This window comes from Diadema setosum, chromosome 21, assembly GCF_964275005.1.
Source record: "Diadema setosum chromosome 21, eeDiaSeto1, whole genome shotgun sequence".
Classification (NCBI taxonomy): Eukaryota; Metazoa; Echinodermata; class Echinoidea; order Diadematoida; family Diadematidae; genus Diadema; species Diadema setosum.
Genome location: NC_092705.1, coordinates 9,973,079 through 9,999,901, shown reverse-complemented (window position 1 = coordinate 9,999,901; position 26,823 = coordinate 9,973,079). Strand labels below are relative to the sequence as shown.

At 38.9% G+C, this 26,823-nt stretch overlaps 1 protein-coding gene across 1 annotated transcript; it reads left to right on the top strand.

Moving 5' to 3' along the window:
- The first annotated feature begins 1,759 nt into the window (after window positions 1-1,759).
- Window positions 1,760-25,126, top strand: LOC140244912 (retinoblastoma-associated protein-like). The gene is made up of 22 exons (XM_072324520.1): window positions 1,760-1,879; window positions 3,247-3,308; window positions 5,869-5,958; window positions 6,547-6,678; window positions 7,734-7,852; window positions 8,562-8,672; window positions 9,712-9,890; window positions 11,383-11,558; window positions 12,033-12,120; window positions 12,790-12,963; window positions 13,804-13,912; window positions 14,442-14,593; window positions 15,406-15,522; window positions 16,224-16,270; window positions 17,562-17,859; window positions 19,016-19,093; window positions 19,788-19,892; window positions 20,842-20,961; window positions 21,710-21,777; window positions 23,569-23,673; window positions 24,480-24,510; window positions 24,950-25,126. The coding sequence occupies exons 1-22, from the start codon at window positions 1,760-1,762 to the stop codon at window positions 25,124-25,126; spliced, it is 2,658 nt and encodes an 885-aa protein (XP_072180621.1).
- Window positions 25,127-26,823: the final 1,697 nt, after the last annotated feature.

Genomic DNA, 26,823 nt, shown 5'->3' with positions numbered 1-26,823 from the left:
GCCTATTCTAGTCCTACACTACATCTTTCTTTAGACTTTCGGAATACGGACCCTGAAAGTTCTGATTAACGTTAAGTCTAACGTTAGAAAAGAGACGCAAGACTCAAACGTTACTGTCTAGACAAGTCTTAGACTTGGACTTAGATCTAAATATAGGGTCTAACATGTTAGTAATATTAAACGCGACGTTTATCCGATACAACACAAATAGGCCTAGATCTAGGTCTATTGCCTTTCGACGAAACTTTCAGATTTGGAGCCTGAGGAATTTTGACAAGGGTCTAGGCCTATCAAAGTTACTTCACAACAAGTTAATATTGAAATAGTACAGAAGATGTTCATCATCAAGGGAGAATATGAAAGAAAAGCTGATCGTTAATCACACGAAGCGAGGTAAACATGCATTTGTGTTTAGAACTCTAACGTTACCTCGCTTCGTGTGACAAACATGCATATGTGTTTACCTCGCTTCGTGTGACAAACGATCAGCTTTATTCTTTCAATATTGAAATATAGCTTTGAATTACTTACTCATTATCTGCAGATAAATTTTTCTTGAGGGCTAGGCTCACGAGTAATTTTCCCCGCGACAACATTTTGTTTTAATCCAAGACAAGTACACACTCACACTGTATGCTGACTAGCCGGCCGGGCCCTGTGCTGACTGCATGCTCAGTGCAGCTATGCAAGCTGTCAGTGTTGTGCTGTATTGTTTAATGTGCACTCGGTTAGTCTTAATCACACACTGTGTTCTATATTAGGATCACAATCTCATCAAAATATTTACTAATCAGTATTGTTTCGGTTAGATATTTTGAACATTATGTCTTATTATTGAGCAAGTATATCTAAAGAAAGTAATTTACGTTCAAATTACAGAACAACCGGCAAAGTATCCACATATATAAATAACAGTGTCTGGTAATTAAGACTAGCTTTGTAGATACTGCGTTTTTCCTTGGGGAAATATTCATCATGTAGATACTGCGTTTTTCCTTGGGGAAAGTGCAAGTTAAGTGTAGATACTGCGTTTGGCAGTTACAGAAAAGTAGCTTTCCAAACATTTTTTCAAAAATCTGAATATGTCATATGAAGAAGGATTGCCCACTGACTATATTTATGCAAAAAAGTGAAAATCGCCAAAAATGTTAGATACTGCGTTTTTCCTTGGGGGGGCAGCGTGAAGAGAATGCAACACCACTGCGTGTAGTCTCATGCGTGAAAGTTCGTTCTTCACATGCAATGCTGTAAATAGAGGGATGTCAGTTTCAATGTACAGTGTCAATGTGTTGGACACCTAAATTACTATACAGTTATTTAGAGCAGACAAGAGGAGATGCATGTCTGCTCCAGATGGCCTCTAACGTTAGATCTACAGTCATTATGATCATATCAAATTTCTAACAGTTGGAGAATAGCCCATATTGCATAGTGGCATAGGTAGTGTGTCTTGGGAGTTTAACATTATAGTGCAGCATTTTTTTAGCAGGTCGAGCTAGCTTGTGAGTAACCCTGGAACACTCTCTGTTGTACACAGTTACGCTTTGTATTCAGGCTGGTCGCAGTTAGCACATGAGTAGCAGTGGATATCAAAGTAAATACAGGCTAAAGAGTGAAATGTATTTCAAGCGTATATAAACTAATTTGTGTTTGTGTGTGTGATTTAAATCATTTTTTCTTTTAATGTGTCATCATCAATTTCTTAATTACACACGGAACAGCAGAGAGTTTCTGTCCATTGCAGAACTGAGTCTCAGAGATGGATGGTTGCATTGCCCAAGTCGTCAGTCGCCTAGCTACACCTACAAGTGCTGCTGTGCAGGAGCAAGCCCAGAGTCTGATCGAATTATGTGTAGCCTCTGAAAAGCCTGAATTTAAGGTAATAAACAATGAGTGGTTTTATGAACACTTCATCATCTCTTGAAATCTTAGAGATACAGTGCCAATGAGGTGGAATGATTTTTAGTCTATAGATGTGTTCACAATACTGAAAGTAGCTTAAAGCTGTTGGGGGTTTGGAATACCATGCAGCAAGGTACAAAGCAGATTTTTTTTTTTATTTTACTCTAGTGAAACAGAACATAATCACAACTGCAAACTGTTGTTTGGTTTTGATTTTTTTTTTTCAGAAAAGCTGAAGCTTCCATTAATGTAAAGCTCTCTTTCTTTTTGTCGCAAATATTGTATTAAAAAAGCATGGAAGATTCTTCTACATGTCTGTTGGGCTTCAAAGTTAACAGATGAGTCAGTCCATGGGGTTGGCAGACCTGCCAACCAATCTGCATTTGGAGGAGAAAATCTGAATTTTGACCATTCCCAGCTCTTGTTTCAATTGGAGTTTCCTATTTTTTCTTGATAATTTTATTTCACACTCCTATGGAACTGCTCTTTCTTTCCTACTTTTGAGCCAGATTGTCCCTATTTTTCAGTTGGAAAAGTTGGGAAGTCTGGGTTGGGTCATCTTTTGTGACGCTAGAAGTCAAAATCCAGACCTCATTAAAACCAAGCAAATTTCTGCCAGTACTGACGTCAGAAAGAAAACGGTATCCCACCAAGTTTTACTGCTCAAGCATCATGGGTATTGCAATTTCAGACCAGAGAATTCATTGCCAAGAAATGTGATGTCCATGTAAAACGTAGGTGAGAAAATAGATAAGTACGTTGCAGCAATCCATGAAAGATTTCTGTTTTAAACATGTGCATCACAATATCAGGGGGAAAAGTTCATATTGACACAGAAAAACCATGCATTTGAATTGATCTTTCTTGTGAAATGAAAAAGTTGATACCTTCTTTACTGGACAGCATGCAGTTTGTTGACCCAACGGGATGGACTGAGCCAGATTATACAAAAATGAGAGCAGGATAGTATCACTGTAACAGGCACACACACACACACACAAACAAAAATGAAAGGATATTTTGTACTCACACTAGATGTCTATTTGTTCCACATAGACAGCATTTAGTCTTTGACGCTGAGTTTTGGTCTGTCGGTTGTTTTGGTTTTTCCGTCCGCTTAGGCATAGATACAAAATTGTATGAGGTCTTGTGCCATAACCCAGAATTATAGGAAAGAAATGAAAATAAAAGTTGGTCTATTGTGATATAGATCAAATGAACAATCATACTTGTGAAAGCTTGAAGCAAAACGTGTCTTTGCAGTTGGCACACTCTCCCTGTCAAAACATTAACCTTTGATTTTGTGTTTTTGATTTCTTTTCTGTTGTTTTGTTTGCATTGCAGGAAAATGCCAATACCTGGGCAGTGTGTGCCTTGTATATTGCTACAGTGAATGTCAAGTATGGGTGAGTGACAAGCCATCTAGTATACTATATGTCCCCACAAAAATTACAATCTGATTTTTTGCATTGATAACACCCAATATTATTAAACCATCTGAATGCTACTTCAGGGTCTTAAAATATAACGTCTTAGCTCTATTTTGCAGAAAACCCCATTCAATTTGGTTAGGCAGTCACAGAGAAATCTGGATTGTTGTAAAGCATGTCATGAGTCTGATTCTACCAAGTTTAGCACTTGGATGCTCTTAGAACTGCATATTAATGTGTGAATGCAATAATTGGAGGGAAGAGATTCCTGACATGTCCTACAAAATTCCTAATTTCTCTTTGACCACTGAAGCAAATCGAATGGGGTTTTCTGTAAGATGTGGGCAATGAGTTATAGTTTCATACCCTGAAATTGTATTTGGATTGATTCACTATTTTTAAAGTTATCGTTGTGGAGGGTCCAGTTGTATTTTTTTTTTTTTTGGGGGGGGGGCATACGGTATGTAGTCAACTTCTTTGGAGCCTCCCAATGTCACCACATTGCATCTAGAAATCTAGCTCTTGAATGCTTGTGTCAGACAAGTTGCAAAGTTTCGTTTCAGCTTGCTCTCTGACCTGTTAAGGATGGGCTAATTTTGCTACAACACACATTTCCCATAGACACCTGCCCGAGTATACAGTACTCGGAACTCGTCCTCAATGGGTTAAAATTCAGTGCATGTAGACCTGCAGGTAAACCTTTGGTCAGCTCTTGACATTGTCTTCGTTGTGAATCAAGTAATGTGGAAAAAAAGTGCACAAGCTTAAAGGGGTATCATAGAAAACCTGTCTTTTTATTCATCAGTGCAAGTGTATTTACACTTCTAAATTCATCAGTAGTCTTATTTTCTAATAAAGACCTAGTAACATGCCATGTCATTTGTCCATTTTTCATTCCATAAACCTTGAATCTAGTTTGTATGCATGTGGATGTTGCTACATCAGGCAAACCTAAAGCTAGCTTTCGTGAATGTTGTAGAATTCCAAGTGTATGTTCGTAAGTCAGTTTTAATGTGATTATGTTATATGTTTTCTATTGTGTTCATTGTCACTGATATGAGCCACTTGTTTGACATGCATGCTTCAGTGTTGTTAATGTTTTATGTACAGTCAACCTCGCACAAGTGGAAAAATCGACTGAGTTGATGAAAAATTCTACTCCGGATTAGCATAGACATGTCAATTCTATTGCGTAAGTCAAAATTTACATAAGTTGAAGGATTTTCTCTGGTCCCTTTGGATTTCAGTTATGTAGGTGAGGTTGACTGTATATTTTCTTTCCCTCTACTTTGCTTGCTAAAGAAATAAGTGAAGAAAAACAAAGTCCGTAGCTGCCAGCGAAAATATTTTACCATCCTGTGCTTACATCTGTGATGCTAGAGACCAGTTTGATCGGAAAAAGTCACGGCTTGTCATAGCTCTCGTGGCAAGTCATTTTTGCAAGTGAATTAGGCTAATGTTTGAGATGAGAACTAACAGGCTACTAACTTTAATTTTTTTTTTTTATGCCTCCACCAACGAAGTGGCCGGAGGCATTATGTTTTCGGGTCGTCCGTCCGTACGTCCGTACGTCAGGCCGTCCGTCCCGTTTTGTTTTTGTCGATATCTCAAGAACCGTGTGGTGGTTTTATATCAAACTTGGTATGAGGGTATATCCTGGGGGGATACTACTTTGTTTGGATTTTAGGGTCACGGGGTCAAAGGTCAAAGGTCACAGGTTATTTTGTAAAAAAAACCTTTTGGTACAGTATTTTACATACTATGAGACATGAACGTTTAACTTGGTGTGAGGGTAGAGTATGACAAGACAAATATTCACTGGTATTTTGGGGTCAAAGGTCAAAGGTCACAAAGGTCCTTATGATATAACAAAAATAAAATATATTTATAATATTACAGATGTTAGACCCATAAACTTCAGTTTAAAGCCACTGATTAACATTGTGTTTGATCGATTTAAAAAATTCTAAAACTGGGCTGCCTGACCAGTCTAATTATGTTCAGATGGATGACAAAACAAACAAGAATGCAAAAATAATGAAAGTAACTCATTAACTATGAAGATATCTATGATAATTGCATTTATTCTCGGTCTGAGAATAATTCTAGCACAGTAGTCTATGGAGGTGATTTCAAAGTGATTATCTTATGAATTTTAGGGTCAAAGGCCAGATGAAAATGGTAACAATTTACTATTCAATACAGAAATTGCACTTTTTTCTCCATACCGGTACCTTGATAATTACTCAATGCATAAATGTATGAATGGGTCAAAGTCAAGTTAAAGTCCTTAAATCCCCAAATACATGCTCTCCTATTCATCCAATTAAACCTAGGTCAAGGAAGGTGAACATTCAACACATTTGTGACAAACTTGTCATTTTAATATTTTGCCAATTTTGTGAAAATGTAATCACACATTGTCCACATGTACTATCTAGACCTATTAGGAGAATCATGCATTATGGCGGAGGCATACCAGTCGCCATAGCAACATTTCTAGTTCATTTTCACTTCATTTCATGTGTGTCTGCAGAAAGGGAGCACCTGCATCGAGTGGACAGATAGCCCCTGATCCTTCTCATCTTCCAACCGTCTCGCAGCTGTTGCATTCAGCGAACCTGAAGTAAGCATACTTCATCCTGTACTTGCAATGAATAGATTAGATTTAGATTAAGCAGTTACTTCAAGAAAGTATATTTATTTGATAAAAAGATGAAATCAATGAAGAAATGATTTTGTAACAAATGCAGACAGAATAAAATTGACCAGAAAGAATATGATTTATTAGTGGAAAAATGAGCAAAGAAAATGGGATTCCATCGGGATTCCAAATATGATTTTGTGAACTGAGAGGTGAGTTGTTGTTTTGTGTGTGTGTGTGTGTGTGTGTGTGTGTGTGTGTGTGTGTGTTATATGTGTATTTGTGTATGTCTGTGCCAATATGGTAACTGATGTGTTAGGCAATATTTTTCAATTTCTTCTGAATTTGTGATATGAACATATTTTGTATTTCTGATGTTACTGCAATATCCTATTAGTGTAGAACTTAGAGAGTCATTTGGACTCTCTAAAAATTTCATAGTTGAAATGCTGTTGCTATATTGTGCAAAGGTATACTTTCCCAGATTGCTAAGTTTCCTGTGTTTTACGTGATTTCATGATAAGCAGTGATCAGAAATTAAAATCACTCTGTCCTTCTCTCTCGTTGCAGTATCAAGACATTCTTTGAATCGTTGAAAAACATGGGTGATCTGTTTGGACTTAGCGATACAGTCGACTCGAGCCTGACATCTCTCAAACAGAAATACCTCATCAGTCTGTACGTTTTCGACAAATTCGAGATGTGAGTAAAGGTTCAGATTCTCTTTGGAAGTCCTTGAAAGAGCATTTAGTTGTGAATGTTTGCAAGAGACATTGTGGTCATGTGACCAAGTCAGCCATTTTGATTTGCTGATCAGGTGACCTGTTCTTCAAACAGTCATCACATGCCTTTTCGTTTACCAATCATGCCTAGATTTTTGTCAATCGGCTGCTTTCATATCAAAGCTTTCAGCAAGATAATCTTATTTGTTTATTCAATTTGCCCCCCCCCCAAAAAAAAAAACAAAAACAAAAACAACTACATAAGTTTTGCTTTTCCCCCTCCTGCTTGTGTGTTTATTGTAAAGTTACGTCGGTCTGAATTAAGACTTCTCCAGATTCTTGTACTTCTATCACTGACCAGGACTTATCATTATCCGTTTTGATCTCATCCCGTTTGCTTTATTCCTGCATACTTGTAATGCATATCCTTGAAAGCTTTCTTGGAATTAACCCAACTCGCAAGTAAATCCATGTCCTAAACTGTAATCCTAGCTTTAATCCGTAAATCTAATTCTCAATCCCCTGATCCTGGTTATGACGTGTAACAAAGGAAAAATTGACCAAATGGCCCTGGAGTGACAAAATTTATCATTTTGGGCCAGTGTAACTTAATTGGATATAAACCCCAAAAGTGCTGCTTTATGTGACCCTCTGGATGGGGAATCTTTCATCATACTTGTGATGACTTTTAAGATGAATAACTGATAAGGCTCTCATTGGTTGGTTACATCATTCCTGACATGCAGTGATCGTATACTGGCAACAGCCTGGAGACACCAAGGTCTTTTGAGTGTTAAATCAAATGCGTACAGTCAGAAAACAAGTGAGAGAATGATAGTACACTGTATTGTAGAAGTGAAAGAGAAAGAAAAATTAGAATACTGTCTCATTTTATAGTGACTAAATGTCATGGTAAATGTGACATCTGTAATGCTTTGACAAAGACTGTGGTAGCTTTTTATAGTATGTTTTATTGAAATTTGCATTTGGCAAATTGATATAATCTTGTTATCTGTCTGTTTACATACACAACAGGGTCTTTAAGAAGCTCTTCAAGTCACCTGATGAGATCTCATCGTCATGTGACAATGGGTCATGTGAGTTGTCACATGACAAGAGGAGAATCTGCTGGCTGCTGTATCTGCTTGCCAAAGGTTAGTGTGTCAGCTTTAACATTGACAGTTGCCTCCCATGTATGCCTCACATCATTGTGGTCTATTTCACTGTATTTGGCTTGCTTGACCACCAAGAAAAGCTAAACTACTTTTTAGTTGCATACTTTTTTTTCAAGCATCAAAATGCTGACATTTTTTCTTTCTCCAGTCATGGCTGTATGCAGCGCAAACAACGAACGACAAAACAACTACTATTAAGCAAGAAATTTTGGGGAATTGGAACTGGCGGCCTTTTGCGCGGCTTTTTTTTGCGAATTGCTACTGGCATTCAATGCATGTATGGTAGACAAGAAATTTCGCATGAATTTTAATTTTGCGAATCTCGGCTCTCGCAAAATTTGCAAAATTAAAATGCATGCAATACATTTCTGGTTTTATAGTATACTGTATACGCCATATATTTAGCGAGTCTAAATTTTTGGCGAATCGAGACTACCAGACAATTTCGCGAGTGGTTAAATTCGCGATCGTGGAGGGCTGTACTGAATGGATAAGTACATCCATGTGCATCACATTCATATAGGGATCAGAGTCATTATTTTGGCGTGTCTTTAATTTTGGGAATAGCACTTGACTCGCAGAATTCGCAGTAATAAAAACCTCGCAGAATATTTGGCGTATACAGTTTTGTTTCAGTTTTCTGTTCTGACATTGCTAGCCATAGTGATTTCTCCCTTCACACCTGTAGGGACACTGCTGAGTGAGTGCCATGAACTGGTGTTGTCTCTTCAAATCATGCTCTGCTGCCTGGAATACACACTGAGCCGAGCCCTCCCTTTCACCATCAAGGACGCCTTCAGTAAGTTATCACGCCAATACACCGGACACTCTCCTACAATCCAACCCTGTCCATTGGGGCCTATTCAAATCCTTTTGCTGTTGTTGTTGTTGTCTTTAGCTAGGAGGGTCAATTTGACCCCCTCCAAGTCTTATAGATGGGTGGAATGCCAACTGAAGCATGTTTGTTCATAGATTTGTAGAAGATTCGAACATTTAATTATTTCTCATCACAAGTAGATACAGAGAGAGTACAAACATTTTCTGTTTTGTTTGTTTGTTGTTTTTTTCTCAAACTGGATCTTGCACTGGAGCTGTTCACCAAAACAGCTGGGTTTTATAATGTAGATAACTATGTATATTAAGATTTAAAGGATAATCATTTGAGGTAAAAAAACAAAAAAACAAACAACAACAACCAAAAACTAATACAGTCAATCTAGATATGCAAGTGTTTTTATCTCATCTTTTACGAGGTGGCATGACAATATTAACCTCATGAGTAACGTCAAGTGAATTATTCTCAGGCAATCTGTGATTTCTTCGTTCTTTACATCATTTGTATCTAACTCATGGGTCAGCATTTTTTTTTTTCAAAATACTTGCTAATTTTGTGTAAAGTACATTTCGATTCCACCAGTTTACACATTATGTGTTATTTTTGTAATCATTTTTCAACATGACTGATTAAAAAGCTCATGAAGGTAATGTTCACAATAAAGACCTTTCAGCTGTGCCTTGTTTCTTTTTGTTATCATTTCTACCCTGGTTTGACAAAGAGCTGATAAAGGCAAAGTCAAAGGTTGACAAACTTTAAGCAGGCTGCACACTAACCCATTTTACCTACTGGGCTGATCTTCCATTTACTGGTCCTGTACTTTTTTTCCAACTGGCCCCGACAATGTTATTTGTGTTATATTGCCTGTCATGTTGGCCCAGTAAATCCGGCAATCCTGAAAAGTTGCTGGTCTGACAATGATATTTACTGGTCTGGGACCATCAGACCAGTGCCAGTGTTCAGCATTGCTTTGAGCTTTGCCTCATTTTCCCTCCAATTGAAGGCTCACCACGTTACGGCGTGGAGTCGGAAGAGACGAGTCTCCTCAGGACGGTCTGCCGGGAAGCAGGGTGCGAGAAGGATGTCTCGGACGTTGCCATGGTGAAGAACAGTATGTTTGTACACTTCATCGAAGATATCCCTAGGGAGGACACCCACCAAGATGTGGAGAGCTTCCCAAAAGTAAGAGAGAAAATGAAAACCGCCTCAGTACTTTGTGTGTGTAACAAAGTGACTTGCAGATATGAAAGCAGAAAACAAACCCCCAAAACAAAAACTCCTTATAAGGGAGAGCATTTGGCTGGAAACATTGTTCAAAGGTAAAGACATTTGATATCTGAAATTCTATATACAGTTGAACCTCTCTTATCCGGCCTCCCTTTATCCGGATCTCTCTATCATACGGACGCAATCTCGCCGTGATTTTTTAAAATAATTACGGGAGGAAAGGGGGATTCCCAACTCCTTGACAACTCCTACCCAAACACACATGAATTACATATTACTTCCAACATGATTAACATACATTACATCAAATTTCCTTCCAAATTGCATACCTCCAGACATTTCAACATCCCCAAACATCCCCAAATGTAACAATGAAAAGGTTGCAGTATAAACATTACTACATGTGGTACTACAATGGGCTACATCAGTACATGTGTATGTATATGTACATGTATAAAGCATTGAGTCTCCCGTATCCGGCCAAATCCCTTATCCGGATGAGCCCCGGTCCCAACTTGTCCGGATACGAGAGGTTCAACTGTACATGGTATATTTTGTGATGTCTTTATATTTTGTACATTTTGCAAAGCGGATGCATTCACGAATTTAAAAAAAAAAATAAAAAATTACCGGTTTATTTTGTGAGGTCGGAATGTTTTGTGAATTTCACAAGTCTAGTGCTCTCATGAATTCAAAAACACACAAAGATATCAACTCTGATCCCGACATGAATGTGACATGCACGTATACATTACTTCATTCAGTACTGTACCTCACAATTGCGAATTGGACCACTCGCAAAATTGTTTGGAAGTCTCGATTGGCAAAAAATTAGCCTCGCTATATATATGGCATATACAGTACTTCGCATGTTGTTTATAAAGTCTAAAGGATGTCATGAAATTCAAAACTTTCACTCTTTTCTAAGACACGCGACTATGGTGTTCAGAATTGACCTAGTGTGTTTTCCAACTCCTATTAAATTTCCGGCATGCATGGCTTCATCTTACATCTGAGCCAATTTGATCAAAGTTGTGTTTTTGGTTTCTTTGTTTTTCCCCTTTCATAGCTTGCTTTTGTATGGTTTCATTTGACAGGCAAATTAAATATCATCAAGTAGCGAAGAGTCTGGAGAAATAGCATAATGCCACGATCAGAAAACCAATGTTTTGTGACCTTTATCAGGCTATTGCTTCAAAAGGGGACATACCATTTCACACTTAACTGTACTCTTGCCTGTACGCCTCAAGAATTTGTTTACGCCTAGCAGCTTTCAGGTCTTGTTTCTCCTCTCCATGATATTATCTTTATTACTAAAGTGATGGACATTCTGATATTGTTGATAGATGAAATAAGATGAATAACATATTGTGAAGCACCCCCAGTAAATTTTTGGCAAATTGCCTTTCGTTTTCATAAATAATAATCCCACATTTGCTCCTTTCAGCTCGAATTTCTCGAGGCCAACTATCGGCAGATGTACCACGCAGCGGGCGCTATTGACGAAGTCGGCTTCTTGACCTGTGACCCGACGCTGGTCACTCCAGGGAAGTCCGTCGTCCAGTCTGTGCCTCCGTCCCCTGACTCTACAGTCAGCGGCCAAGTCTTCCTCACACCGGTCAGGTGAGGGATTTATTTGAGAAATTTTAGAGTGCTATTCCACTCTTCCTTCAAGTTTGTTTCAGTGAGTGAGTAAAATAAACCATAGATGCTTGAGATTCTTCGGAATGTTAGTATACAAAAAACACACAGGTCTGAGTTCCTCAGTTGGTATTATGTGCGTAAGATAACTATGGAATGCTTTACGCACAAGGTGAAGCCGAGTGGGTTTAGGCTTAATTCCATAGTTACCATGCGTCCAGTAATTGCTGGATGTATGGTTTTCTAGCCACTAGGTGTCTCTTACTGTGTGCACAAAAACTTGCCGTAATAGTGTGTGAACCTTTGCTACAAGTGTGCGATATCATGTTTACTGTGGCTGTCCTCTGTGAGGTGGCATGCAGCCAGTAAAAATTGGCACACAGCTCTCCACTAATGAGTGCAGGATTTTCTCGACCCATTCCGTAATAAGATGTAATGTTCTGATTTTGTTTTTAGGAGAGCAATAACCACAGTGCAGGCGTTGAAGAGCCTTCTTTCCGGTGCCAGAAACACTCCTTCAGATGTGCTTGTCAGATACTTTGAGGTAAGTCAGGGGCCAGTGCCACGAGATTATGTGAATGGTATTCCACATAATCCCTTAATGACAAAATCTTTTCCAATTCCTGTAAAATTTTGTCTCAGGGAGGGATTCATGTTTTATCTTGTTGCAGTATTTCAAATCATTAAGGAGTCAACTGAGTTAAAGTCATGAATATGCACCATCTTTGTTCATTCTTCATTGTGATGATATGCCTGGAGCCTATTTCTTATTTCCTCTGCTATATACGAGTTTTTCCGATTGCACATGCCAATGCATCTGGAAACCAAGACTGGTCTGTTGTGTTTACCCGTGGAAGACTAGTCCTGAGTGTACTAGGGCAGGTGTCTGTTGGAAACATGTGTTATATCAGGGCTGCACACGAACCCATTTTTTCTTCTGGTCTAACGTGTCTGTCAGAGGAGTAGGTACCCATTTTTTCCATTTGTGAATGGTGCATTCTTAAAAAAGTTACTGGTTTGACAGTGATTTTTACTGGTCCTGGACCATCGCACCAGTGCCAGTGTGCAGCGTTGTTTATAGCTAGAACAACCTGTCCTCAGCGTGTTAACTAAATCTGAAGTTTGATACCTTTTTGTTTTAAAGAATATACATACACACGATATGTTTTCACTAATCTTCTGTAAATGTTTGATTTTGTTTGTTTCCTGAAAGAGCTGCTCAGTCAACCCAGAGCTGGCCATCAAGCAGCGGACTGAAAAGCTGAAGGAGCTGTTTGTTGGCCACTACGTGGGCGTGATTGGGGTCCAGGCCTCGGAGTTGGCATGCACACGATTTGATAAGGGCTTGCGACTCTATTACCGCATCATGGAAGCCATGCTAATCAAGGTAGGAAAGTGCAGGTGTGCACTGAAACTATACAGTACTGTAAAAGTGGAAATTTTCGCGCATTTTGCGCAACCAGAAACTAGCGCGAAAATAAAAACACACAGATTTTTTTGCTTTCCTCATGTTCCAGTTGCTGATGTCTTGATTCTGCAGAATTAAAAAAATGCAAACTTCATATATCCACTTTTACAGTATGTGCTTTTAGATTACATTGCAGATACTGCTCTTTTTCAGTGGGGGATGGCATACTGTATAAGCTGTTATTTTTGCAAATTTCGCAAATCACAGTTGGATCGAGACCTTAACAACACGTGAAAATGTCTCCATGCTCCCTGTTAATAGTGCATTTAATGTAAGCGTTGGCGTCGATTCGCGAAAACATCTTGCGAAAATGTCTATGGCCTCGTCATTCGCGAAAATATCTGTACGCAAAAATAACAGCGTATACAGTAGTTAATGCTCTATTTGTTGCCTCCATTACTGAAAAGCTACACTTGTATCTTGCAATTTCACTTATGTGTGAAAATAGCAACAAAACAGATTTTATTCTGTGTACATTTCATGCACATGCTCTAAATTGTAAAAGATTTTATGCATTTATGGAAGTTACCCTGCTAGTACTATCTGAGCATCAACAAAATTGAAAGCATTGATTTTTTTTTTTTTTTTATGTAAGTTCGCAGCTGTGTGTGTTCCAGCTGGCAAAACTTCCAAGTCACTTCGTTTTACATCAGTTCATGGCAAGTCTCCGATGAAACTGCTGCCGGGGATTCATTCCATCATCACTCTATCTTCACACTCCTCATGTCATATTTCCCTGTGACTGTTTCTCAATTGTAGGAGGAAAAACGCTTGTCGACATCTGATTTCTCCACCCTGCTCAACAACGATGCCTTTCACCGTTCGCTGCTGGCCTGCTGTGTGGAGATTGTCATGGTAACGTACACATGTAAGTATCGGCAATCAGTCATTGATTTGTTGTTATCACCTCTGACAGGGAGGTTGTATTTTTTTCGCAGTTAGTTTGTCTATTTGACTGTCTTTCTATCTGTTTTCAAAATAACTCAAAAAGTTGATCGTGAAACAAGAAACATAATCAAATTTTGGTAGTGATCGGGATCACTGTTTGAAGCCAAGACTTAACAAACAAACAAACAAACGATGAAGGATTTATGTCATGCTCATTTTGGCTGAATTTTGACCGTAAAGTTCAGACACTATTCTGTTAATAGTTGGAGCCTATTTGCTCTTTATGGTGGTGTTGGGTATTGATGTATTTTCAGAGAAGTTATTGTACCTTTATCTTTTCAAACCAAAATGTGTCACCTGCAGGGATAGTGCATATATATCTATGAGTACCTTGAGCTCTGAAGTTACCAGAATCTCCAATTTATAGCTTCTAACGCCTGTTTATCATGTATATCTTGCACCATTTTCTCTCTACACCTGTTTTCGATCTTCGATTTCCACACTCTCAGCCTCCCCATTACAGCCCGGTGTGTCAGCGTGTAGCAGCAAACTGGCGTTCCCATGGATACTGGACGTCTTCGACCTCCACCCATACAACTTCATCAAGGTCATCGAGAGTTTCATCAAGGACGAACCCAAGCTGACTGAGGAAGCACGAAAGGTTAGAAAAAGTTTTAAATCGTCATGCCAAATCTGTACTTGGCTCTTTTGGCCCACTTTTCATCTCGAAAAATGCTATGACAGTAATACATACCTGCAGTCAATCTTGCAAATTGCAACCACCACTCAAGGAAAACAAAAAAATGACCTTCATAGCCCAGTGGCAACTGTAGACTGACTGATGACTTGTGTGAAGTGTGTTCTTTCACATTACATCTGTTCTACATTTCATCCCATGCGGGTCTCAATAACATATATGAATAAACAAATAATTTGAGTTCACTGATCATTGTTTCTGAGAAATCCATGTGTTTTAAAAGTGGTGTTTGTATTTATGTGTTTTTTCCCCCCTCAAATTGATAATTTGGTCTACCCATGATAAGGTAGACAAATGTGAGGCAGAAATTCTAGTAGAAGAATATAAATGGTGATAATATTACCATGTGTAATCATCTCAAAGTGTATAAAGTGATATGCATGTATAAAAGCCATATGCATCATTACAGAAGTTCATGGTGTCTGCAAATTATAGACATTTGTATATAGACCAGTATGTATATATATGCACACAAACGTAGCATGTCATTTACACACTCATACCAAAACAGCAAAAGCACACTGCATGTCAATCATTACCAGATGTCAGTCAACATAATGAACACTTTTGACAAGACATGAAATATGTGTTTGCAGTCTACAGCCCTGTGGATGTATAGGTGGGTTATGCTCCAAGAGTGGCAATGTAGATGCACTGGTAATATTCCATTCAGAAATCAGTAAGACTTTACAGGTAGATTGTTTCTTTTCTGACAGCACCTCCACCACACGGAGACACAGATCGTGGAGTCGCTGGCCTGGCAGCCAAACTCACCCCTCTACGACGCTCTCAGGGATGTACGGGGCATTGAAGTGAACAGCAACCTCGAGCAGGTAAGGGGATTTCATATTTACCAGCAGTATTGCTCTACTATGTCCAGTATAATTATGATTACAATAATAATTATAAATAATAATGGTGATGGTGATAATTATGATAGTGGGCTCTTATAAAGCACCTGTTCTACCTAAAAAGAGACTCATGGTTATGTATGTTACCTTTAGCATGCTCAAAACGATGTCAAGTAAATGTGCTCATGTTCCATGATATGTAGAAATTGGAGTAATTTGCGATCTTTATTTCACAGACAGTACCTCTTCAAACGCAGTTTGTTTTGAAGATGACTCCCAACACATTTAGAACTGATCAAACAATGTGATATTGGATATTACAGAGATCCTGTTATTTTCTAGGAAACAGCTTGGTGTTGACTGTAGAAGTTCCTTTAAAACACTCACATGATAGCATGACTAGTCCCACACAATCATCTGTATGTTGGTGCCACTCAATCTGCATGATCATTAGCAAGAGTTCGTGACTTCGTGCCACTTTTGCGCTGGCACACATCAAAATGTAGGACTGTGCATCATAAACTGAAATCAAACCAAGCACGTTGATGTGACCCTAGTTCTCTAAGAATCATCTAAAATTCCAACCATGAGATGTTGCAAAGGCCATTAGGTACTGATGAAATAATATGAATGCCAACGCTTTTTTGCCAATCTATATTGTTTCTTGCTCCACTGTATTACAGAGTCCAAGAGCAGGTGTGGTGTCTCAGTCCACAACAGCTGCAGACATGTAAGTTTGTGTATTCTTTCTTTCATTCAGTCATTCCATCCATTAGTAGATACATTGATAAGTATCTGTTGAGCAGTTGTCAGTGGTATTCAGAGCACATTGAAATAAATATGTATATAATGGGGGAAAAAAAAAGCAAGGAAAATGTTTAGATATTCTCTGGATGAATTTAATCTACATTGTGAGGAAAATATTGCACCCTGATCGTGAAAGGACTAGCTTAGTATACATGGTGTCATCAAGGTTATGTAGACATGCATTGCAGGGTTCTAGGGCAGTTGCCCTCTGGACAATTACCCCAGACCCTTCCCCTGACCCTAATCCCAATCCTGAACCTAACCCTAACCCAAACTCTAACGATAAACCTAACCGTAACCCTAATCTTTACTCTAACCTTATCACTAACCAGTTTTAGCCGGGGGGTGGGGGGTAATTGCCCTGATACGGCCAATTCAAGATAATATTTTTGTATGTCATCATGAAACAAGGGGCCCATTTCAATCTTTGATTGTCCACTCTGTCTGGTGAATGAGGACAAGTAGCTTTGGAGAAAGTTTGGTCTAGGTGTGGAGAGGGGGCAGTGAAATTCACTGTTCATTTTTAACTCATTGTGTGCCACAGTGTAAACCCTCAGTGTGCCAACATTATTCTGAGACTGCAATGCATGAGTGCTTTTGGAAATCATTCCGTATTTGAAAGCCACATTACTTTTCATAGAAACATTTTATGTTAGATTTGCAGTACAGCAAAGTTTTATAGAAAATTACAAGCTTTTCTGTGATGTAAATTTCATCACAAAACTATGCCTATTTTTCTTGCATATGGCCAGTATTCAAATTGTAACCCCAAAACAGACTGCAAAATTGTATTATTGGTCATAATTACGGCAGGTAGCTATGCTTTTGAAAAGGCTGGGAGGCATGACTTTTTGAAGACAATACCTTGACAGAAAATCAATTTTTTCACCCAAAAACGCTATGGAACAGTACTGTTCGGTCACGGTGCACCACAAGCTGTCTGTCTGAGGAATAGAATCGTATGTGGTGCTTTGAATGTACTGTGGCATATTGCAATTTATCCATCGATTTGTGCGCAGTTGTGCGTTTGAGCAGAACATGCAAAGTCAGCAAGCCATCAATTGATTTGGGCATGTGAACTTGGCACAGAATTAACCCGTTGAGGACGACTCTCGAGTATACTCTGGCAAATGTCTATGGGAAGTGCGTGTTGTAGCAAAATCAAACCGTCCTCAACGGGTTAAATGATGCATTCTGTGACATCGTTCCCGCAGGTTCCTGTCACCTGTCCGACCCGGCCACTACTCCAAGATGAGGCAGGCCGAGTGCGTCCATCCCAGGCCTGCGCACACCGCCAATGGTGGTGCCACTGCCAGACTGGGCGGTCACCATAGCAGCCCCTCGTTCAAGCCGTCCCAGGGGGGCGCTGAGGGGCAGAACTGCCCCTCCCCGAGGCCCAGTCAGGGAGGGGCCCGGTCTGTCACGCTGAACAAGTTTTTCAGCAAGGTACTGCAGCTGGCGTACCACCGACTGCATACCATGTGTGGCCACCTCGGTATGCGGGAGGATTTGGTAAGTGAGGGGAAATCTCTGTATCCATGATGATGGCAATGTTCATACGTTGGCTGTATCTTTGTTTGTCATCTGTTAAATTCCACTGAGATCACATTAGTACTCTGACCTGATTATTATTGCATATTATAGTGATGAATAGTTTAAAAGTATTTTCACCTCCTCCAAGGAGTTGCAGTTTTTGTCAGTGTTTGTTTTATTATTTGTCTGTTTGCAAAGTAACTCAAAAAGTTGCAAATGGATTTGGATGAAACTTACATAAAAGTTGGTAATGATACAAGGAACAAATTATTACATTTTGGTAGTGATCGGGAATTATGAATTTTCAAAAAATTTCCTGATCTTTTGGCAAATAGGCTCAATGAACTTAGGAGTTTGCATGTACGCACTACTAAAGTCTGTGCTCTCTGAGTGCTTTTTTTAAAGTTATAAAACTCTTTTCACAAGGAAGTTGTCATGAACAAAGCCTGTTTGAATAAGACTCAGACTGATTGTTCTTACCCAGATGCAATAGACAGACTTAGATAATGGACATTTGGGTCAACTATTACACATGCCCAGGGAAAATATATCTTAAGTTTGTGACTGATCTAAGGCAACCCACTAGAAGAGAGCACTCACTTTGCAAAATACATTATGACACTTGTCCTGGTCTCAACTTCTCCAAGGCATGCAAACATCAATTGTATATTATGTGCAAAGGGCATATCGATATAATTTAAAGCAGTGTGATCAAGTGTCAATGCTGCCAGCTATCAGTTTAACATTTTCAAGTAGTTGACTGACATACATGAAATAAAATAAGGCAATGAACATTCGGAGGCACATAGTAGAAAGCAGACCCTGGAGCATTATATGGGCAAGAATTTGAAATGCCGCACATCTGTGACTGGAAGTTAGGGTGATATTACATTGATTGCTTAGAGCAAATCTTTTGACACATTACCAGAGATTTTTAGAAACCATTTGACCGAAACTTTAAAACACATAAACAGGATAACACAGATATGCTTTGTTGATAGGACATGATTTTCATTACCTGGGTGTTTTATTTCATTTTATATTCTATTTTTGCAAGTCTCGTTAATGTAATCACACTTCTTTTCACACTTCACAACTGTCTTTCTGTGTGTCTGTACAAATATTTTGGTCATAGGAGAAGACAATGTGGACGTGTGTGGAGCACTGCGTTACTAACAAGCCATGGTTACTCAGGGGTAGACATCTTGATCAGGTAAGATCTTAGGGTGCGTTCAAGCACTCTAAAGCAAACTGAACCAAAGTGTACCATACTGAACTGTGCCAGATTTGGAGCGTTCGAACACTTTGTTGAGAAAGCGTACCTCGTGAGTTATTTTTAGAGGGGGGTCACACATTTTGTAGCAATGGGGTCATTCACCTGGCGTGCTTACACTAATACAGATGTCCCGAACAAAGAGAATGAACTCTTTGCATTATGACGTATGTGCATGTCATGCGAACTATGCTTTTGGTGCCCTTTTGGAGCACATCGGGAAGTGGTCCACTTTTGGCTCGGTGCAGTACAGTACGGTACACTTTAGGGCGTTCGAGCGCTCTTCTGGCGCGGGTACGGTACTGTACAATTCGCTTTAGGAGAGCGCTCGAATGCACCCTTACATTCTCATTCATGTATCCAGAGTGATGATGTGGCTCCGTCTGGTGAGGTTCTTCACAAGCAACAGCATGATGATAGACCACTACATTGAAGTGGTGCAGGACCTCTTGTCAAATGTTGGGCTTTCTTTTTAAACTTTGAAACTAACAGTATGCTCATTATTTTGCTCTTTTATGCTAATGATTGTGCATGCACTAATTTGTGTATACTGCTTTGATTCAAAATGATGTTTCTCATAAGGATGGACACTCCATTGGTTCTGAAGTTATCTCTTTCTCCCTAATTCTCCCAGGTTATCATGTGCTGCATCTTTGCGGTGTGCAAAGTGAGCGACATTGAGCTGAAATTCAAGCGGATCGTGGATATGTACCGAGGGCTTCCTCATGCTTCTTCACAGGTATGGCTCACAGACATTCTTCTTCTTTGTCTTCCTCCTCTCCCTCCTCCTCCTCCTCCTCCTCTTCCTCTTCTTCTTCTTCATCTACTTTTTTTTTCACTTCTTTTTCATTTTATTGTCTTGCAGTTACTACTGTATAAGCTGTTATTTTCGCATACATACATATTTGTGAATGAGGTCGCAGACATTTTCGTGAGATGTTGTTTTCGCGAATTGACGGCGATGCTAACATAAATGCATTAATACCGTGGCGACATTTTCGTGTGTTCTTAAATTTGCAATCCAATTGTGATTTGTGATATTCGCACAAATTGAACCCTCGTTAAAATAACAGCTTAAACAGCATTGTCAATAAATTGCCATCTCCATTTATGAAATGAACGGAAAATCATGCTAACCAATCCAAGAGGTGGCAAAAATATTATTCTTTCATTGTCCCCCAAACAAAGTTTTGCCCTAATTGTTAAAAGGGAAAAGTTGAGCACTCTATTTGTTTCAAATGCGAACAGCCCATTATTCTGTTGTATTTAAGAGTCATGTTCTCAAAGTTCATATCCTATGTTACTTTCCTTTCTTTAACATGGCATCTGGTGTGTTGTCACCCGGAGGATTCTCGTGACAACTGCCGGAGAAATTACAGTGTGATATAGTTTTCATACTGTAAACGTTGATAGTTTCACGTGATTAATTCTTCGCACTAAGAGGCTCAAGAACATATTCGCAGGTTCTTGAATTTGTGCTGCCATTCAAAATGTGCAGAGAAAATTATGAAGATATTTTCACGGGTTTTGGAATTCAGGCTAGCCAGAAGTAGCGTGAAATGCGCAAAAATTTCTGCGTTTACAGTAATTCATTGTCGTGTGACATTGAGTTGTCTAGGCAACAGACTAGTAATGGGCCTGGTTTTTGGGGATTTTTTTTTCTTTTTATTTTTTTCCTGTCTCCACAGACCTACAAGTGTGTTTACATGGGAGCCAGTAGGGACGCCGTTTCCATCATCACATTCTACAATGAAATCTTCATCCCAAACATGAAGGAGTTCATTTACAGATTCCAGCCCAACGCCACAGTAAGTTCTGAGAAGTTAGTTGCCCGGTACGCTGTTTGAAGGTTCTGTTATTCCTAGCAGAGGATTTCCTGCATTTACCATTCTTCCTATGTAGTACCTTGTTGGATAACATGATAAACGGTCATTACATGTGACAGAGAATGAAAAGTAAGTTGGTATTTTCAGTGGAATTCTGGAAAAATCATGAAAGGAAAGATTTCTCAGGGAAAGCTTGAACTGTAAAGTTACAAATCATGTCCTGAAAGTAGAACATAAAAGACATTCAGTGGTCATGGGACAGATGTGACACGATGATTGTAGATGTGTCACTATTTGAAATACTTCATAGACATTTAAAAGGCCATAGTTTGGTAACTATTCATACAAGTTGGGTATCATGATTTTATTATCACTCATTTCATAATAACTACTCATGTGAGAGATCTAGGAAGAATGTATCTTTTCTTAACATTCTTGTTTCGAGGGGGAGCAGTGCCTTCCTTCTCTTCTGCAGGAGGGTGAGTAAAACGCTTGTAAAGTCATTGCAATTGCTACCTCTGCAAAGGAGGCTACTAGTATATTTTTGCTGGCATTTGTTTGTTTGTTTGTATGTCTTTTTGTTAAATAACTCGAAAAGCTAAAAACAGATTTGGATGAAACTGCCTGTATGGTTGGAAATGAGCTGCTTGGTGGTGGTCTGTGCTCTCTGGGTACATTCTAGTTATTTATGGATTAACCATGACATGAAATCAACATTCTTCATTCACAGACTCCGAACCATTCTCCTGTGCCATCTCGCTGCCAACCTACCTCCACGCCAGGGACGACCGTGTACCAGTAAGCATGCTAGCCATGATTTGTGTGTGTGTGTGTGTGTGTGTGTGTGTGTGTTGGGGGAGGGGGTAGAATGTCTGAGATATCCATGTGATACTTTGGGGAAAATATAACCTGGACAAAGCATTCACTGCTGCTATTTGTGAGGTTTGACACTCATACAGTCCCGCGAGGAAATTTTTGTGTGGTGTGGAAATTTCCTCGCATTTTGCATGACCAAAAACCAGCACAAAAATAAAAATGTGAATAATTTTGCACATTACTTGTTCCACTGATAAATGTCTAGATTCTGTGGAATTGAAAACATGCAAAATTCATTTTACCCAGCTGAGTGCCAGAACGTACTCCCGGGTTTATTTTCTTATAGGGTCGGTGTTTAGGGTTAAGGTTAGATTTGTGGCAATTACTGTAAAACATGATATATTCGCGGCATGAAATTTTCGCAAATTGGAGCCGACAGCCTTTTTCGAGGCATGAAATTTTCGCGAATTGCCACTGGCGTTCAATGCATGTAGTGTAGACAAAAACTTTCACGTGCATTTTAATTTCGCGAATTTTGGCGCTCGCGAAATTCGCGAAATTAAAATGCACGCGAAAATTCCTTGTTTTACAGTAATTAGGGATTCAGAGTACGCAGTTTATGGAAGGTGTATTATCATAAATTGTAATGATGTCAAAGAATGAAGCCGATATCGACACATCAGGTAACCCAATGTGGTTCATATTTTGATGAGTGATTTGTGATGTGTTACTGTATACGCCATATATTTAGCGAGTCTAAATTTTCGCAAATTGGGACTTCCAACAATTTCATGAGTGGTTAAATTCACGAATATGTAGTATTGAACTAAACAGAGAAATGTATGTGTATGTCACATTCATATCAGGATCAGAATCAAATTATTTTTGCATGTCTTTAATTTTGCAAATGGCACCTGATTCGCGAAAATAAAAACCTCACGAAATATTTGGTGTATACAGTACTTTACGTGGCAAATGTTTATGAAAAGCGATATTGTGGAAGGCAAAACATGACTGAGATATGAAAAGTGAATTAGGGCCCTTTTTTTTCGTGAATTTTGCACATGAGCAGAGAGCTGAGTAGTATTTCTTTTCAGTGCTTGGAATAAAACATTATTTATATTCATTGTTTTCGCGTGTGATGAATATTCATGAACAATTTCATTTACTCTGTGATCTCCAGTCAGCATACATGTATTTAAAGGGATGGTAAAGTATTGGAGGAGATGAGGATTGGGCTTTAAACTTTTTGTGAGATATCAAGAAACCACTTATGAAGTATTACAGAGCATACCATACTAAGAGGAATTCAAAACCTAGATACAATGTAGGGCTTCATGACAACTGTGTTCTGAATTAACCAGGTGCAGATTGGTATTTACAAGTGAATTTGCATTCTTTTCAGCAACATTTAACAAAAGCCATTTGTGCAGCACTTACATGTAAATTACCACTTCCTGCATGGTTGTTTTTGACTGCTCTTCTTGAAGACTATTCCATGTTTTGCAAAGTCTTTGTTTGGATAGGTTTGAGACTAGTGCTGACTGTGAACTGGCTTATTGATACATGTGTTTGGCAGTGTGAAAAATACCCTGTGTGTATATAACATCTAATTCCTTCATGACAACAATACTGTAAAGTCATTTATATATAAAAAGAAAAAAAAAGTAATACGTCAAAGAATTTCCATGGAAGTAGAAATTACCTCTGTGATAGTTTTGCAGCATTACCTAGAAGTCTCTTAAAAGCCTGAGTTATGTGTTTCCCTTGCAGACTGCCTGGTGCAAACCTGAACATCATTTCGATGACCGACTCGCCCTTTCGAAGTCCCCGCTCCCGCCCCGCCCCATCCCCTGGTCAGATGACCCCACAAACAAGGTGAGATGATCGTTGTGCTTGTTGACACTTGGCAACCACATAACCGTGCCTTTGGCTTTTGATGAATATGTGCTTGCAACTTCTTTTCTCTCTCTGTATTCACATGGTTTCTGAAAATCTCTAAATGAACAATGTTTTACTAGTTTGTAATACACAAACAAAAAAAAGATTGTATCATATCAAAATCTAACCCAACACATGACTGATATGGTGCCTCATTTTGCCCAGTTCTGGTCATTTTACTACTCCTTAGTATCTGTAATTTGTTAGTGGTATTTCTTGTATGAGATCATTGGCTAGTCTGTCTTCATATGGTTATTTGCATGATTTATCATGAACGGAATCATGTCCAGCCAACTAACTGTTAAGGCTGATATTAATTTGTTTTCTCTTCAAATACTGCAAGGCAACTATTATCCTAGGTGTACTTGAAGCTATCATAAATGTAGAATTCATCGAAAGGTCATTGTGTTGTTATTGTTTTTTCCTGTGATACCACACAATATCTATAGTCTGTGATTACACTTTTTTTTCTTGATCATTTCGTGGAGCTATTCCAGTCACATGACAAAAACATTGTAGTAATTGCTGTATTGAAGTTGCCTGAAGTGTGACATGTTAAATGTTGTGCTGACATTCATTCAAATGTTGCCTTTCTCCACTAACTTCTACCATCTTATTTTATGCTTTGAGGTTTTTCACTTAAAAAAAAAAAAAAAAGAATGGAAAGCTTACATTCTTAGGATTTTTCCCTGTCTGTGATGTTACTGTTCAAACTTGTTTCAATTGTTGCCCTTTCTTCACAGGCTTCTGTACAGCTTTGGAGAAACAATAAATGTAAGTTACCCATATTCCTCCTTTGCTGTTAATAACAGACTTCTTCTAGATTGTTTAGCCCTGGTATTGGCATGACATCTGAAGCAATCAGAAAGTGTCTTTGGCAACAGAGTTTCAGTGAATTTTTTTCTTCAGCATACACAGATTTGTTAAGAGATGCATGGAATGTATTCTTTCTTTCTTTTTTTTTGAACTATACAAGGGGCCTCATTTCAATCTCCTCTTGACGGAGCAGTGGGCTTTTGCTTTTTTGATGCAGTTACCTATAATCATGCTCTCAAACCTTACAGAGTATGGAAGCATTAAAGCTCTCAATTGAAAGTGATGTGAGGATCTTGCATTGCTATGTCGGATGCACTACATTTAGCTCATCTGTGATTGCCATTATGGATGCATTGATATCTTCCTTTTATTTTTCCTTTTATTTTTCCTCCAACAGTCCGAGCAACTTCGCGAGTTCAACCAGGAGAATACCAAGAGACATCACCCGACTCGGCGGACGGCAGGCAAGAGGCTGAAGTTGGATGACACCGCTGACTCCGACGAGGGTGCAGGAGGGAGCGCTGGGGATGCCCCACCCAGTGGAAGGGACGGAGGTCAGGGGTCAGAAAGGTGAGCATACAAGGGAAGTCAATCTGCCTCTGTCTCACCCACTTTCTCTCCATCCTCTCTTTCTGTCTTTCTTTGAAAATGACATTAAGAGTAGTTCTGATGAAGATAATGATGAGAACAGTGAGTACAGGAAGAAAGATATTCTGTGATTTAAAGGGATGGTAACAGTATTGGTGGAGATGAGAACTGGGCTTTTAACTTTTTGCGAGATACCAAGAAAACACTTATGAAATAGTACAGAGCATGCCATTTTACGAGGAAATCAAAGTTTATTTGAAGAAAATCGGATGTGGAATGACTGAAACATCCAAAAACAAAGTAAAACAAAGCGATCGTAATAAAAGGTGGGTCCCACACTTTATTAGAATAGCTCTGTTTTGGATATCTCGGCCAATTCAAAACTAATTTTCATCAGATGAACGTTGAATTCCTCATGGAATTACATGATCTTTCATATTTCATAGGAGGCTTCTCATCTCATCAAAAAATGTTAGAAACCTGAAATTAGGTCTCAACCAAAACTATATGATCCCTTTAATAGTTGCTTCTATAATGGTGATTCTTGAAATGATAATGACTGCATTTCACTTCTCTCTGGAATACAGTTAATTATACACACAAAGAAATTCTCTGACTTTCCAACTTTGCTATGCCAACATTATTTCACAGATGGTAACTAAAGTTTTGTATTTTTGAAGAGGGAAGTCTTAATGCACAATGCTTTTGTTGTATTCAACCACAGTGCGGATGACGTTGACAGTGGCATCGCAAGGTTGGACGATGCCGAGCGACCTGCGATGTCGTTCCTTGAGAGGAGGCTGTCGCAGTATGGTGAGTGCTGGATCTTTTTCTGACTGTCATCATGAATGGGTGATGCTGTTACCCGAGTCGAGTTGAAAAAGCAGAAAACTGAAAAGAAACAGGCCTTGCATTTCGTCGGCCGAGAACCAAAAGGGATTTATCACATTGTTTGTTTGTTTGTTTGTTTGTTGTTGTTTTTTTGGGGGGGGGTATTGAGTTATTGGTATCATGTTGTAGAGCTCGATCTCCTCTACATGTGGTATTAGATTTAAATTATTTCATATTCAGTAAAATTTTAAATATTGAAACCGCATGGGCGCTATTTTACCCTATATTTAGAACAATGCTTTTAACTCTACCCACTTTTGATTAAAGAAATGTTTTATTTCTTAAAAATGGATTATTTCATTTTTTATTTACGCTAGAATCTTAGAACACAAAAATGCTCTTCTGGTTCTCAGCTTACGGTTTAAAATACAATTGAAAGCATGAAAATTTAAAAGGGAATGCTTTGTCTGTTAAATGTTCAGTACATGCCGAATGCATAGTTTCAGAATCTCTCTGGGATGCACAGTACGCTTTAAAAGTCACTATGATACGTGTGTACTCTCTTCTACAGTGCTATGAGTATCTTTTTAGGTAGAATGAGCGCTTTATAAGAGTCTCTATTATCATTATGGTAAACACCAGAATGGATCTCTCTTTCTTTTCTGTTATCAGCTTCTGCTCAGTCAGCTGTGAGAACAGCCAAGCCAGACCGTGCCGAAGAGGATGCCAAAGACTAGACATCACAGTGCGTGTCGTTTCCCTGGTAGTCCCATCTCCATGACGATGAATTACAGCTCCACCCCATCTCTGATGCCCCTGCCCCTTTTGACACTGGTGCTTTCTGCCTCGCTT